Below are 15498 nucleotides of genomic sequence, written 5' to 3'. Positions count from 1 at the left end.
ATTTTGTCGACACCTTGATTTCGTAGCCCAACAATTTGGTACCATGCCAATAGTGAGCTGCCTCGTGTTTCACCTTCTCCCAGATCGTTGGTTTCGTCTTCTCCACTGGCTTACTCGGAGCCCTCGGCAACCACCTCGGTCAGAGGCCCATCAGCCTTTCGAATTACCTCGTTGGCCACTTTGCCACTCTCCTTCTCGGAAATTGCACTCTTTGTACTTTGGAAGCGCACCGGGCTAGCAACAAGACGTCCATTGACAGGCACAAGAACCACCGATGCCCTGGCTAGGGCCAAACGGGAAGGCGAACAACGCACGTGCCGAACTAGTAAGCCTCTAGAAAGCATAAATTAGATGTATTTGTTGATTTAGAAAAAATGCTCAAAAGAAGATGCAAATTAAGAAAACTGATGCACGGCGATGGCAGAAGTCAACAGGAAATATTCACGTTTCCAGGCAAGTTTGAGAGTGGGTTTGAGTTGTAGCGTAAGGCTCTGTTCTATATACAGAGAACAGAGACAGGCAGACAAATGGTGAGAGAGCCAAAGAGAGCTTTGGCGCTGAAGACGCTCTCTCTTTTTTTCCGTACTCAGCGGCGTTTTCGCCTCCCCAGCGCGCTGTTTCTTTGCTCTTCTGTGAACCGAGCCGACTAGATAACTGATGAATAATTAGCAATTGAAGATGAACTCAGGCAAAGGCCAATAAATAAATTTCATAAGGAAACAGATTTATTCTTATACTTTTGGATGCTTAGGTTTCTTGCACATTCACATGATTCTTGAAGTCTGACGCCGTGGAGATGAAATGTGTCAAGGTGCGGGTTGTTAATCTTCGCAAGCGAAAGAATATCGACATTTTATCCTCGCAATTGCGGGATCTTTGAGTGGCCACAAAAAGAGACTGAGTTCAACAGCACTATACGGACGGCAATTTTTTTTTTTTTTTTCCTAATTATCCTCTTTCTCTTTCTATTTTTCCCTACTTTATGGTGTATTATCATTTTTCAATCTTTGGCTACTTGAGAAAGATGGCTCTTGTGACGCCAACATGAGTCTGCATGAACCGCCTGTCAAATCTACAGAGCCTATTGTCACATTATTGTAAGCGACTAAATTTAAAATGTCATTTGTTTCATGTCAGTAACTGATGTGGAATCTAGAGCATCTGGTGAAGACCTCCAGCTTCAAAGGGAGGAGAAAATATTTCTACGCAACATTTCCAAGTGATATGTGAAGGGAATGCTGCAAATTGTCCATAGCTATCCAGACATTCAGTTTTGGATACCTTCTAACCCATCGATTTCCTCATTCGTCTTCAAGCGGCTGTACTGATCCTTGCTCTCTAGAGTCCCCGCTAGTACCAACAATGACAATTCTATTAATGATGATGTGCTTGTCCTCGTCTTCTCCGTCTATGAAGATGGTTAAGTTTTGAACGCCCTGAAAACGGACAAATTTTAGTTTGGCCTCATACCACCCGTCTTTTACCTTGTTGAGGTCAATCTTCTCCACATGCGGAGCGTTGTTGTCGCTTGCAGCATCTTCGAAAGACATGATACCTGGCTTGTTCGTCCACACTTTAAGGGTTTGTGGCACCTGTGTCTCTTCCTTCAACTCGTCCTCATCCAACTCAAGCTCTGCATCGTCATATTTGTCGGGTTCAGCCAATCTGAGAAGCACAGAGTATACCTTACAGATGTTGTTCAAAGGAAGGAAGAATAATGTTTGTGAGTCTGCGTCTGATACCACAGCACTGTGTTTATCGTTCAACTTGAACACATCACTAGGCTTGGCCTCTTCCTTTTTCACCAATGGCAAAGTGTTTAATGAAACCAACTCGGCGAAGTGGATCACATCATTGAGGATCAGGTAGCCCTTGGGAATGAGGGAAGCGAGCTCCTTTGGAGTATTTGCAGACAGCTCAGAGCTGCTTGAGCTACGAGCAGAGGCAGTAGGGTCAGCCACGGCTTTGGAGTTCAATTGATCAAAGCTCTCAATCATTTTTGGCGAGGCGCCCTTGACACGACTTGTTTCCTTACCGTTCTCGAAAAAAATGAAAGTTGGAACACTCGTAATATTATATTTGGAAGCAACCTCTCTATTGGCATCTAAGTCAACTCTCACGATCTCTAACCGCTGGTATCTCTCTGAGTTGTAGAGATCATCAACCATGGGTTTGATAGCCTGACAAGGCCCACACCACGAAGCGGTGAATTGAGCTACGAGATACTTGTTTTTCTGCAAGCACTGATCGAAGTCATTTTGGGTTTTGATGAACTGGATCGTCGGCATATTGTCCTGTCGATTTACTAGAGGAACACTAATTTGGATGCGATTGCTTTGAATGGTATACCTAGCACTAAAGACGGCACGTGAGTCACCCACGGGGAATTCTAGAAACAACAGCTAACGTTGTAACATCTTGCAACTATACTGCTTATCATCTTTCAACTGGATTTATAGCATACAAAATTATCTTACTTTACTATAGTTGCTTCCTGATAACTAGCCGTTGCACCTCCTAAGGACTGCGCAAAGCCGCATAAGGTGTACCCCAAGGAGTTGAGCCACTTTGCCTCGTATACACTGTTTGTTCAGCTCCCGAATGGCCGTCCAAGATGGCTTTCTAAGTGTCGACAAAGACAGTGGGAGCAAGCTGGGGGTGTCAAAGTCTCCATTGGCCTCCCTTCGAATAACACCCATGCCAGCAGCACAGGAACGGAACAGGATTGAAACTTATAGCACATCAGCACGGAACAGAAAAATACGGAAAAAGAAAACTCTTTCCATAAAACGACATCGGGCTGGCCCTGGGTTTGATTTTGATGCTGATTTAGATGATGCAGTGGGCTCATCTGAGCCAGGAACTGCTCTAGAAGAGGCACATTCGTTGAATGATGACGAGGGGGAAGTTCTTCATACACCACAAGCAGTATGGGATCACGACAATAATGAAGAGAAAGATGTTGGTGTAAAACGTCTTGCCAACTTTCTTTTGGAATCAGGGAAAGCCATGAATGTTCATTACAATGTCGTTGACGCTTTAGATGACCAAAAGGGTCCAGGCACTGGGCTGGGGCCGAAAAATGAGCAGAAGCTTCAGATATCGAGAACAACTAAAAACAGAAAAGATACAGTAATGGCTGTTTTATCCTTGAAGTACCACTGGTTGACAAAATGCCAGGAAGACTACCTGGGCGAAGTTAAGTACCCGGGTGTCGAGGGTGTCTACAATCCGTTGCAGATCATACGAAATAGAGCCATTAGAGCCAAATACCACGAGCAGCCGCCATCTTTGCCCTATGCGACTCTTCCACTAGCGTGCAATGTGTTCAGCTCGCATAGAAAGCTGAACGGGAGACCATGGAAGATGCTTTGGGGTGTTGAACTTAACGAGCTAGTTCATGATAATGCATGGAGGGCATCTCACTGGCACGAGCTTCGAAACCCACATGGTGAACTATGGTTTCCCAACCCGGAGCGACCGGCACACTCAGTTATATCCTTTGAAGATACCTCTAACCGTCCAACTACACAGAACCGCTTACATGACAAGTTGTGGAGCGAGGCAGCTGGTTCTGAAGAGAAAGAACAGCAACGTTTAAAATCCTCCTCCGGCCGCAACATCGGTAAAAATATCAAACAAAAGGCAAAACGTCTTTACGGAAGTACAAGCAGCGAGGCAAACTCCAATTCGGACCTCGAGAATTCAAGCAATCCCCGCCAGAAATCATTTGAAAGTCTTTTGAAGATGAAGATGAATAATCAGTCGAAATCAGATTCTGATTCAAATGGTATCTACCAGAGTCCCCAAAATAATGAAGGTTCTGAATTTTTTGAAGGCACTAAATCACTGCATAATCTTCCAGTCATCAAAATCGACACAGGCATCACATCAACTAACGAGTTGACAGATACAAAAGGAGATGTCCAACATGATGAGTATGCAAGCTTGAACAGAAGCAAAGTCAACCTTGATGATATACTCATTACACCATTGCATTCAAGATCACAGTCAAACATTGAGCCTCAAGAACCCGACAATATCCTGTTGTCGCCACCGCTAAACGATAAGGATATTGCACTTCGAAAAGCCTTTGAAACAGGAGAATACATGGCACAGCATCTAAACCTTCACCACGCATTTTTAACGACCGTATTTCCTCATCTAGTTAGGTCTACATCTGATCGCTGCGATAGGATTCTCGAGGAAAAGATTAACATCCTTCTTCATGACATTGTACTGGTCAACGACAGTCAACTTCCAGCCCATGAATCCTTTTACACTGGTTTTTTAAGCGAATGCAAGTCTCTCATGCATATCATCAATGATAAATACGCTGTGAAGATCGACCACCTTCTTAGTGCTACTGATCGTTCAATGGGTGAGATCAATACTTCGCTTACACTTGACATGAAGAAAGTTAACGAGAACCTCGACAAAGTGAACCAGTCACTCTTTGGAAGCGTGGCCGTCTCCTCCCTCAGTCGAGAGCGCGATGTAACGTTTACCGATGGAGGCAACTACAAAGCACTATACTTTTTGCTAGAGAACCTCATTGTCATGCTTTTGAGACTCACATGGCTTGTGGTGAACATCTACAAGTTTATCATGTTCATATTGAGGATCATTTGGAAGGTGACGTCCCTTTTGTTCGGAGTTTGACACAAGCAGATCCTGGTTCGGGACGCTCACTAATGACGATCCTCAATTACGTTTAGTACGGATAATTTACTCTCTAATGGTTCAAGTAATGTACATTGCATTTTATAAACTAATGATTTACGTCGTAGTCCAACCGATCGTGTTGTAGATGTTGATATTCGCGCGTAACAAATTCAGACAGCATCAAGTCAAGTCTGTCTCAACCAAAATGCAGCAGAAATCTGTCTCCCTACTAAGTATGTATAAATCATGAAGTCATTACGGCAATTGCTAATAGTCAGAAAAAATCGATACAAATATCTATCAAATCCTCGAGAACTTCCAAGAGGTATTCGACAAGGCTATCATCCAGAACAAGTCCAAAGAGCTGCTTGCTGTGGAAAACTTGACATTAGAGTCGGACGCTCTCAACATAATACGACTCTGTAAGGACTTGCTATCAATAACAAGAAGTCTTCGAGAAACATGGTGCTTGGATACTATGAAAGTGAGGCCCGAGGAGGATAGACGGGAAGCTAGTAGCGAAGAGATTCAAAAAGTATTTGAGGAGTTCAACAGATTGATAGAGAAAATTTCATTATTGGAGAAGAATTGAGATGAGTATTCGTTCATTCGTTAAGTACTTACCTGAGCTTCGAGCCTCTAAGCGGACTGCCAGTGCGAGAAGTGTATCTACTGGTAGGTGTAGAGGCAGGTGCTTGTTCCTCGAACAAATTGACAAATTTCTGCACTTTACCAACCTTGATAAACTTGAACTTTTTGTCTTGCTTGATATATGATGGAACTGTAGGGGATTTGTCTCTAAAGGCATACTCCAAGCCATAGTTCTCGTCAGTGCTGATCATTGCAAAAGAAGAAGTGGACGATTTTTTTTGTAGTGATGGCTGTTGCAAAGTTGACAAAGATGGTCGTTTTTTCAAGTCGGGTACATCGGTCACTTTAGGAGATGCTTCAGGAGGAACAGAAATTGGCCGAGTCTTTGCTTCCTTTTCCTCGCGTGGAGAAGAGTGGAGAATTCTTTTGCCCCTTACTGGAGTGCGTGGCTGCGGTCTTAAAATTGTTTTTCTAGGAATGGATGTATCAGGCTCTTCGGGTACTAGCTCATTTCTAAGAAGATCATTTTTGTTTGGAGTTGGTGGTGAGGTTTCCGCAGTTTTCGGAGTGTCGATGGTCTGCCTTGGGACCGCTGGCAGTAAAATATTTGAGTATTGCCCGTCCGAGAGCTGGAAATCCTCATCCTCATCAACGGTGCATCTTCCACTATCGTCAGAGTGTAGTAATTTCATGTCCTCATCAGATACATCAAATTCAGGAAAATCCTCGTAAATTAGCTGTTTTTCAAAAAAAGGTATGCTAGTATTGGTGTCAAGGGTAATGTCAGCAAGTGTATTGTCAAACTCTTCAAGCTGATTGTAGAATTCCCTCATCAGTGGCAAGGAGTCATTCACAGGCAGATCTTGTAGTATTGTATTAGCATCGGAAATGTCCGAAGTGATGTTGGAATTGTTCTTGAGCCCAAGTAGGAGCTTATGTCGAATATATGTCTTTGTTATGTTTATGAGCTCAACATCTCGTAGTAATGACTCGTAAAGCTGGTCATGTTTGAGCTCGATGGTAATGTCACTAACGTTCGCTAAATCTATAAGCAAACAATCAAGCTTCACTTTCCATAGCACTACAAACACTTCTGAGGAGTCTGCCATCTCTAAAACCGTCCTCCAAACACCTGTAAATCCTTGAAGTGCTCTGGAAGTTTTCTTTGAGTGCGCTTTCTTCTTCGCCACAAACACTAACTTCTTTCGGACCAAATCCGTCGGTGTTAATAGTCGGTTTCTCATGAGCAAGGTATTTAGTTCGAGAACAAACTCTAGTTCGCCCATATCTGAAGCTAGATCCACGAGCCTGCTCTTGGATCCGCCTAGGAAAAGACGTCTTTCGGAAACACAGTCTCGAACTTTTTGCGGTATATTGGAGGAGAAAATAATTCTTGGCTTCACTAGATCTACCAGTGGGGATGCCAGCGGACAATCGGCACCAAATGGAGGATCCAAGCCCATGTTGAGGTGAGTTACACTTTGGCCGTGGTGATCGATAAGTAGTGGAGCCTCGCGAAAAAACAAAACACAGTGAAGTTTTATGTAGGACAGTATCAAACTTCAATAAGGAACCCAGCAACAGTGAAGAAAGTTTAGTGGGCGAGAAAAGGAATTGAAAATGGGACTTGAACTAATGACTGTATCAAATCCACCACTTGTTGGTGTAGTTTCCCTAATTGCTAATTGTTAAATTTTTTTTTGTAGTGATGGCTGTTGCTCTATTGTGTTGGTGACTATGATGCATAGAAAGCCGCGCTGGATGAATTAGGAAACATAAATACACCGGGCCTATGGTTCCCTACAATACTCCCAAAAAGGAGGATTCTGAAGGACATCACACAACGACGTCACCCTGAGCTAACAAATATATTCAAATTGGTTGGAGGAGTCACGCATTTTATTTATTTGTTCCTTTATTTACCTACCTTTAGGCAAAGTTATCATGCTATATACAATTCAACAGGTCGGTTAACTTTTGTGGTCTCTAATCAGGCTTGTGGGTCAAGTCAGTTTCTCATTTATGGGTCTTCGTTCCACTTCTTCATTCTTATTCTGTCAATCATTAAGTCAGTATTAGTGCGTACATCAATTAGCATATGGTAATAAGAGGGTCACCTAACATACTTCTTGAAAATACTCTGTACACGCTATGGCCCGTTTCTCGAGAATTTTACACTGAAAGGATTCATATTCACATCAATTACCTTCACTTGAATCAGCTTTTTGCCGGCATTTCTCTTCGTCCTACGTACTACGTCTCGCACTATCAACACTTTTACTACTCGCTGTACTGTCACCACTCAACGTCTTCAATCGCTCGCATGTCTTCATACTATTTTACCGTCATTGGTACACGTGACAATCCTCTTTACGAGCTAGAGTTCTCGTCGTTCAAGTCTTCTTCGTCCGGTTCGAGTCACCCTGGTCAATCGAACTTTTCCACGAAAGTTAAGGAACTTCTCCCATTCATCACCAATGCATCTTTAGATCTCATTGAGGACGCGCAATGGTCCACGGGCGCCTTCAACCTTGGCAGAGTTGATTCCTTCTATGGGATCAGAGTCAGCGCTTTTGTCACCCAAGGAAATATCAAATTCGTCTTATGTTACGATGCAACTTCCAGCAGTACAGGTGGCCTAGATTCTATGATGACTTCCTCCAATTCAAGCAAGCATGATGAAAACGTCATCAAGCAGTTTTTTACTGAAGCCTATGATTTGTATGTTCAGACGCTACTAAATCCGTTCTACCTGGTGAATGATCCGATCGTCTCTCCTGATTTTGATTTCCGATTGAAGCTCTTGGCACGAAAATACCTATAAACAAACAAGCCTATATTACTCTGACTTTTTTTCATCTTTTAAAGCAGCTTCTGTCAGAACGTGGTAATCACCGTTCTCATCCTGAACGAGAATACCTTCCTTCTTCAAAGTCTCAAACATGTCTTGTGGAACCCATCCAGATGTGGCAGCAAAAGGCGTGGAAACAACCTCCATTTGGTAGTCAGACAAGTCTTTTGCGTGCCTGTCCAAGTATTCAGCACTATACTCAATTGGGAACTCGGCCTCATCAGCATTAGTTAACTGATTGGCGACATAAGTATCCCACATAGCCCTTAACTGAATAATAGCATTCTCGACAAACATGTAGTCTTTGTCATTCTTGACCTCGGAGGCCTGCAAATATGGAGCTTTCAAGAGCTTGAGGTGTGGGGAAGCCACGGCAATCAAATCATGTCTTCTATCATTCAAAGCATGTTCCCAAATTCTCTCGTTTCTGGTTTTATGGTACATGAATTCATATTGCAGCTTCTCAACGTCGTCCATATCCTTGTATCCCTCAACATCCTCCTCCAAGTTGAACACTTTGGCACCCTGGTAGGCGACAAATGGTGGATAGCTGGTGAATACGAATGGCTTGATAGCGGAATACTCGAAGTCGAGGAAGTAATGCTTTCCAGAATCTTTTTCAACAATAACGTTCAATGGATCCAAATCTGGGGCGTAAAGTCTTGGCTTGAACAACTCTGCGCAGTTCATGATAGCTGGGGAAGTAGGGTTGATCAACTTTTCACTCACCTTCTCGAAATTCTCGAATGTCAGAATTTGTTTTTTCAAATCTTCGATGTTTTCGACCTTGCTCCCAGCATCAGCCTGGGCCAAGGCAAGTCTCGACTTCAAACTCTCCAATTGAATTTTGGCGACTGATTTGATGAGATCAAGTGGTTTGTCTGCATCAAATGGACCACTCAATTCGGTGATCTTCTGAGCAGCCAAGTGCTTCTTGTTCTTTGAGTAGACATTCTCAACAAGTGGGCCAATTCTCCATCTATCCTTGAGCTTCTCATCGGTTTCGCCAGCGTATGGCTCGGTGGCTTGGTGTTCTGGCTTGACATCGTCATAGAAATAAAGAGACCCAATCTTGTTGAAAGAGATCTCCAACATTTTCGTTTGAAAGTCAGCAATTGGGTTGATAACCTTCTTCAAGTCGGCATTATCTGCTGTGTCTTTTGCCAATGGGTCCCACTGCTTCATCAAGAGGTCACCCTCGATGTACTCCATCAAGATGAAGGGAGTCAGCAAGGAATTGTTTCTGGTGGCACCATAAGCCAACACTCTGGGAACATTCAAGTCCAATTTCTCCTTCAAGAAATCCATTGTGGCAACCTCACTCTTGATTTTGCTTTCGATAGCGAAATCAGACTCGAGCTTGTATGGGATTCTCAACACGAGCGACTTGTCGTTTTTGAGCAACAATTGGTACACTCTGTGGTGCTTACCCTCATGAATACTGGCGATAGACTTCACTTCGATGTCTCCTTCACCAAGGAGATCTCTGGTGATGTTTTGAGGCAAGATGGTAGCACCAGTGGCCAGAGTGAAGGGCTGCTCGAGCTCTCCATCCTTGATTTCCAACTTCCTCACAAACTCGGTTGCACCCTCAATGGAGAATCTCGTTTCTCTCCTAGCCTTCTCAATCTTATCATTTTTTAACCAGGTGCCCCAGCTGTACTGGAAGAATTGGTTTCTCTGTGGATCTTTCGCATCGTTGATCTTGGTGAATACTTCGCTTGGCTCTTCAGAAAGAAACCTTTTGGCAACTTTGGAAATGGGCGAGTTTTTAACAGAAGGTCTGAGCAGAACAGCTCTTCTAGAGCCAATTCTGGCGGCGTTCCTTAACATTGTATGTGAACGAGTAAGGGATATGGGGATATTGGGAGTTGCACTGAATGCAAACTTTGCACCCAAAATGAGCATACTCACGGTGTATAGAGGTGCAACCAAGTCTACAGTGAAGTAAAGAAAATTCACCCAAACAGAGGCTAAATTGTAGAAGGTCAGTGATCGTATGGTCGTAAATTGTTCTGAAATCGTTACATCGTAAATACTAGGGCCTAGGGCCTTGTCTGGTCTGAGTTAAGCAACATCATCTTCTCCTTCAACGTTACAGGAGGAAGCCCCAAGGCATCGTACTCATTGAGCAGCTTTTTGGCTTGCTCTCCATTTGTTTGGGAGATCACGCTCAGAAAGTCGTCTCCAGAAAGTTGCACATATCCCGACGGTCTTTGAAATTGCTTCTCTGGCAGGCCAACGTCATCATGGCGTACTTCACGTTGAGGTGGCAGCAGCGGCGACAGCCCTAGGTCTTTGTGCAAAGCTTGCTGTCGCTCATTGAAGGAAGGATTTTGTTGTTGCAGTTGATTGTGTTGCTGCTGTTGCTGCAGAAGCATGTTGGCGATGACGCTAGAGAAGTATGGTGTTGGGCCGTGGCGATGGAGTTTCTTTCCCTCAACGCCATCCTTCGTAGCTGTAGTTGAAAGACATGAGGTGGTGGAGTTACGAGATAGTGGCCTGGAGAAGCTCTCTGCGAGAAACATCCCATTCTGGCTGACGTCGCTGTTATACGTAGCAGCATCGTTAGGGAGAGGTGCCTGGTAATCACTACCTGAAGAGGCCAACGAGATGTTGGTGGACGAATTCTGTGCTTCATACACTTCGCCCTTTTGCATCATCATGAGCTTCAAGTTGCGAGAGCTCACGCTATAGTTGTCGCCGTTGTCACTAGCCACACTAGTGCTGATCACTGGGGTTGGAACTCTAAGCTGGTTAGGCAGGTCGTGGTAAGACAGTTCTGAGCAGAGATCATCGTCCGACTGGCAGGCTTTCTTCTGGCCAGCATTGTTGAACCTGCGAGCAAACTCGCTGTTCACTTCTGATCCTTCGCTCTGGCCGTTGTCTCTGTAGGGGGTCTCATTGGTGTCACTCAAGTCAGCCAACCCATAATCAGTCAAATTGAGCTTCCCACTGAAGATGGATTTGATGCTTGCCGCAGGGTGTGACATTGTGGACAGTTGAAGGTTTCGTTTGGCAAATTTTGTAAAAAAGAATGGGGTAAGTCACTTAGGTTTATTGGGCCGACCAGAGAAACTTTACCTGTACTAGGGCCAGATAATATGCATGACCTGGATTTGGATACAAGCCGGGGTGTGGTTATAAATGTGGCTAGTGAGTGGAGTGATGCAAACAAAAGAGGAAACATAAGAAGCTTCCTGCAATAGTGCAATGGAATGAAACCAGCGAAGAACCTTCTATTTTTTTTTAAAAAATACCTCTTCTAGTTCCACTATCCTGCTCCTGTCTTCTTCCTTCTACGCTTGTCGCAGAAGCCTTGCGGAGAAGTTTGTGAAGGAACTGTGAAATGGCTGCGTATTCCAGAAACTGCCCACCATCATTGTTTCACTTCGCTAATATGATAGAGGAGGTGATATCGGAGGCTTTTCACATTGTCGATCAATTGGCCCTAGCCAGTCTGGTTTTATGAAGTTCCAAACGCAAAACGGAACTTTCCATCAAGTATTGCCTCTTTGCCGTGTGCCTGGCTACCTAGGTGACTATCATTTGCATGGTGGTTTGACGCTAGATTGCGCGAAAGCCATGGTAGGCAAGGTGGAGACAGGCGGGCAGGTGGAAAGAAAAGTTTTGAAAATTGTGATTGTTTCATACAGTTTTTGATTGCACTTTCGAGGCAGTTTCTCCCTCGGCTAATGAGAAATCCTTAGGTACTTGTGGGTGGCGTGAGGTGGTAACTTTCATTTTTCGCAGCCACCTACCACAAGTATTGGTTAGGGTTATCAAAAGCTACATAGATTCAATATAATATTGAGGCAAAATCCAAGTGTGAACTTGTTTGAGACATTTCAGAAGACAGAGATATGTAGTTGGGTCGCATAAAGTGTTTACTCTGGAGGTGAACAAGTGGCTGCGAAAAGTCCACTGGGTTGAGGGTAGACGACGGTGAAAGATAAGTGCACCAAAGCCCTATTGATATATACAAAAACTTCTTTAACTAGATAATCTGAGCTATAATAAGATGATAATCAAGCAGTTTGCCTACATATATGTCTCTAGACTTCCCCCAAGAAAAACTTCTGTGTAGTTTCTATGTCCATTGTCTGCTTTGACCCTCCTCTGTATCAACTTTTTGGAAAATTCATTATGAAAGACCTGTCTGTATCTCACATACTTTTCAAATTTATCATACCCCACAAGGCATTGACACATAGATCTACCAAGGCAAGAAAGAAAAGAAAAATCTGTTTATCAAAAAGGACGTGAGATATGCTTAGATTTAGTTTCCGAGGGAATGCCTCTTTTTATCTAATCTAGGCGTAGTGCTCGAGAGTACGTTACGAGCTCTCACATTAGGAAGTGAAAAGTACAGCGAAAACATGGCCTTTGAATTCTCCAGTTGAAAACCACGGTTTGAAAAATGTCATCGATTAAATCATATTAGATGCAAAATTTTGATGTCGCCCCTATCAGTACTAGAAGCAGCTGTAGATACTTCCACTCTGCGGCTCTGGACATTTCGCAACCAATACTGCGGTGGTACACATAATGGGAACCAAGTGTGGCTGCTGATACAATTCAAGCGTGCAAGCTGTCAGAGCTACAGGATGATGACATTTCATGTTTGATGACCAAAACTAACTCGTGAAGACTTTCTCGCTTGAGGATCCCCTTATATCACTTTAATCTGACAACGAATCAGGTGTAATGGGTGAGATTAATGGGTGAGATTAGTGCGCATGATGTTGACGAATTCAGTTGGCAACCACATCTGATTCCTGTGTTGCATTCGCCATGGTTCTTTTCAAGAGAATTGCAATTATAGGAGGCGGACCAGCTGGTCTTGCAGCTGCAAAGGCATTGGCGCTTGAACCTGCAAGTTTCTCCATTGACTTATTTGAGAGAAGAGATAACATTGGTGGCCTCTGGTACTACGGTGGTGATAAGACAAAAGTTTCACCACGCATACCCTCTATTGACCCAGACGACAAAGAGATTTTAGATCCAAATAACGGATTTCAAAACAGATTTTTCTCTCCCATGTACGATCAGCTCGAGACAAACCTTGTCACCAGGTTGATGAAGTACAACAAGGTTCGAGACTCTATCTTCACTCCAGAGACCAAGATGTACACAAGGAGAGAAAATGTGCTTGAATATATCCATAGGTACAAGGATACGATTCCCAGTGGTGTCAACTTTCACTTCAATCGAAACATCACGCGTCTTCTGAAGGAGAAAGACGAGTGGCTTCTAGAGGTGGAGGACTCGACTTCCCTAGATCGGGAGACAAGAACGTTTGATGCTGTTATTCTTGCAAATGGTCACTTCGAGATTCCTTATATTCCTGACACTCCGGGCATTGCCGAATGGGCGAAAGCAGACCCCAAAACAGTTACACACGCAAAGTACTTCACTGATGGTGCTCCTTTCAGAGACAAAAATGTCGTTGTTGTCGGTGGCCTCTCCAGTGGAACTGATCTTGCAACTCAAATAAGCACGGTGGCAAAATCAGTTCACGTCAGCATCAAGGGTGATCCCAAGGATTACGAGTTGATTAGAGAGGACCTCCAAGTTGTCCCTTTAATCACAGAGTACAGCCACAAAACGAAACTGGCGAAGACCGCTGATGGTCAGGTTCTTGAGGATATAGACAGCATAGTGTTTTGCACGGGCTACCTCTACTCGTATCCTTTCTTGAAACAGTACTTGGAGGTCACTGATGGATTGCAAGTGAAAGACATCTATGCTCAGATTTTCAACGTGGATGACCCTTCCCTCACGTTTATTGCGCTACCAAAGGATGTTATCCCAATGCCGTTGTCTGAGTTGCAGGCCGCCGTTGTCGCCCGAGTTTTCAGTGGCAGATTGAAGCTCGCTTGTAGAGAGGAAAGAAGAGCAGCTTACGAAAAAGAACTCAAAGAAAAGGGATCTGGAAAGTCATTTCACTCTTTCAAGACGCCCCAGGATGTGGAATACTACACGAAGCTCTACAATTGGGTGAATGATGCTGGTCTCTTAGACGAAGGCTTGGCGCCTTCACAATGGGGAGAGCAAAGAAAGATCGATAGAAAGAACACCAAAGCGGATAAAGAGGTAAGAATTGCGATGATGCTCGAGCATGCAGCAAAGCTAAGGAAGAAACATCTTGTTTTCAAGCTACCAGATGAAGAGTACATATTGTGAGGCAGATCAAGTACGCCCGCCCATGTGATGGAGGTCGCAGAACATGATGACTCGACGACCTGCCCGCCGATCATTTGGACCGTGAAAGAATAACTATAAAACATAGACTAATATAGAGTATTCAAATTTTAAATTTTCCGGTTATAAATTTTAGCCTTGTTGACAGTAAATTGTACAAGATCTTACCAATTAGACGTCGACACCCGTGCACCATAAATCCGACACCTTTTGTATTTCATTAGCCTTATCGCATCAAGCTCACACTCAGATCTATCATGTTTATTATCAACTGGTGTATGTATTCGAGTTTTAAGCTATGATAGTGTGAGCCAAAGCTTTCAAATCTCATTCTTGGATGTGCCTTGCACCCTAATGTCCAAGATATCTCGTCTGAAAAACTGAATACTAATCGACAGTTCAAGACGTTTTGTCTTCTTTAGGTTTGTGGAATAAGCATGCAAAGTTGTTGTTCCTTGGTTTGGACAACGCTGGTAAGACCACCTTGTTGCACATGTTGAAAAATGACAGATTGGCTACGTTGCAGCCTACGTTGCATCCTACCTCCGAGGAGTTGGCGATCGGCAACGTGAGATTCACAACTTTCGATTTGGGGGGACACCAGCAGGCGCGTCGTTTGTGGAAGGACTACTTTCCTGAAGTCAACGGAATTGTCTTCTTGGTTGATGCTGCTGACCCAGAGAGATTGGCCGAATCGAGGGCTGAGTTGGAGTCCTTGTTCAAGATTGAGGAGTTGGCAAACGTTCCATTCTTGATTTTGGGTAACAAGATCGACTCTCAGGATGCTGTTAACGAGACTGATTTGAAAGCCGCTTTGAACTTGTATGGTACCACCGGTAAGGACGGTCAAAAGTTGCCTGAGAACGTCAGACCGATTGAGGTTTTCATGGTTTCTGTTGTCATGAGAATGGGCTACGGTGAGGGTTTCAAATGGTTATCCCAATACATCTGAGCTGATTGAGACTGCCAGACCATCGGACAATATACTCATTGATTCTATGGATGATCTTTCTTCTCGCCTTAATTACATATTGTGAACTGCACGTCATCTGAACTTTGACCGACCATAATTCTTTCTCAGAATTTCTCTATAGACATTCTTCTTCTTCTTTTTAACGGATGATGAGTTGGTTTGTGTCAATTAAAATCTTGATATCTCTATCATTACTCTCCTGCGCACCTGTATG

At 43.7% G+C, this 15498-nt stretch overlaps 9 protein-coding genes across 9 annotated transcripts; 5 read left to right on the top strand and 4 right to left on the bottom strand. All coding sequences in view use genetic code 12, as the record gives it.

The window, feature by feature from the left end:
- Positions 1-1301: 1301 nt before the first annotated feature.
- Positions 1302-2288, bottom strand: CJI96_0002693 (uncharacterized protein; the record flags this gene model as incomplete). The annotated part of the gene is made up of 1 exon (XM_029034235.2): positions 1302-2288. One exon carries the CDS (start codon positions 2286-2288, stop codon positions 1302-1304), a length of 987 nt encoding a protein of 328 aa, XP_028889477.2.
- Positions 2289-2697: 409 nt separating this feature from the next.
- CJI96_0002692 (uncharacterized protein) lies at positions 2698-4662 on the top strand (the record flags this gene model as incomplete). Its single annotated transcript, XM_029034234.2, has 1 exon — positions 2698-4662. One exon carries the CDS (start codon positions 2698-2700, stop codon positions 4660-4662), a length of 1965 nt encoding a protein of 654 aa, XP_028889476.2.
- Positions 4663-4870: 208 nt separating this feature from the next.
- MED22 (Med22p) lies at positions 4871-5257 on the top strand (the record flags this gene model as incomplete). The annotated part of the gene is made up of 2 exons (XM_029034233.1): positions 4871-4898; positions 4944-5257. The coding sequence occupies 2 exons, from the start codon at positions 4871-4873 to the stop codon at positions 5255-5257; spliced, it is 342 nt and encodes a 113-aa protein (XP_028889475.1).
- Positions 5258-5285: 28 nt separating this feature from the next.
- On the bottom strand, positions 5286-6719 carry CTA9 (Cta9p; the record flags this gene model as incomplete). Its single annotated transcript, XM_029034232.2, has 1 exon — positions 5286-6719. One exon carries the CDS (start codon positions 6717-6719, stop codon positions 5286-5288), a length of 1434 nt encoding a protein of 477 aa, XP_028889474.2.
- An 860-nt stretch (positions 6720-7579) lies between these two features.
- Positions 7580-8080, top strand: TRS20 (TRAPP subunit TRS20; the record flags this gene model as incomplete). Its single annotated transcript, XM_029034231.2, has 1 exon — positions 7580-8080. The coding sequence occupies one exon, from the start codon at positions 7580-7582 to the stop codon at positions 8078-8080; it is 501 nt and encodes a 166-aa protein (XP_028889473.2).
- A 15-nt stretch (positions 8081-8095) lies between these two features.
- On the bottom strand, positions 8096-9940 carry CJI96_0002688 (uncharacterized protein; the record flags this gene model as incomplete). The annotated part of the gene is made up of 1 exon (XM_029034230.1): positions 8096-9940. The coding sequence occupies one exon, from the start codon at positions 9938-9940 to the stop codon at positions 8096-8098; it is 1845 nt and encodes a 614-aa protein (XP_028889472.1).
- A 212-nt stretch (positions 9941-10152) lies between these two features.
- CJI96_0002687 (uncharacterized protein) lies at positions 10153-11100 on the bottom strand (the record flags this gene model as incomplete). The annotated part of the gene is made up of 1 exon (XM_029034229.2): positions 10153-11100. One exon carries the CDS (start codon positions 11098-11100, stop codon positions 10153-10155), a length of 948 nt encoding a protein of 315 aa, XP_028889471.1.
- A 1801-nt stretch (positions 11101-12901) lies between these two features.
- On the top strand, positions 12902-14293 carry CJI96_0002686 (N,N-dimethylaniline monooxygenase; the record flags this gene model as incomplete). The annotated part of the gene is made up of 1 exon (XM_029034228.2): positions 12902-14293. One exon carries the CDS (start codon positions 12902-12904, stop codon positions 14291-14293), a length of 1392 nt encoding a protein of 463 aa, XP_028889470.1.
- A 275-nt stretch (positions 14294-14568) lies between these two features.
- Positions 14569-15263, top strand: SAR1 (Arf family GTPase SAR1; the record flags this gene model as incomplete). Its single annotated transcript, XM_029034227.2, has 2 exons — positions 14569-14587; positions 14710-15263. The coding sequence occupies 2 exons, from the start codon at positions 14569-14571 to the stop codon at positions 15261-15263; spliced, it is 573 nt and encodes a 190-aa protein (XP_028889469.1).
- Between the last annotated feature and the right edge of the window lie 235 nt (positions 15264-15498).

Source organism: Candidozyma auris, chromosome 3, assembly GCF_003013715.1.
Source record: "Candidozyma auris chromosome 3, complete sequence".
NCBI lineage: Eukaryota > Fungi > Ascomycota > Pichiomycetes > Serinales > Metschnikowiaceae > Candidozyma > Candidozyma auris.
The sequence above is the reverse complement of the archived record's forward strand: the minus strand, read 5'-3'. Positions and strand labels throughout refer to the sequence as shown.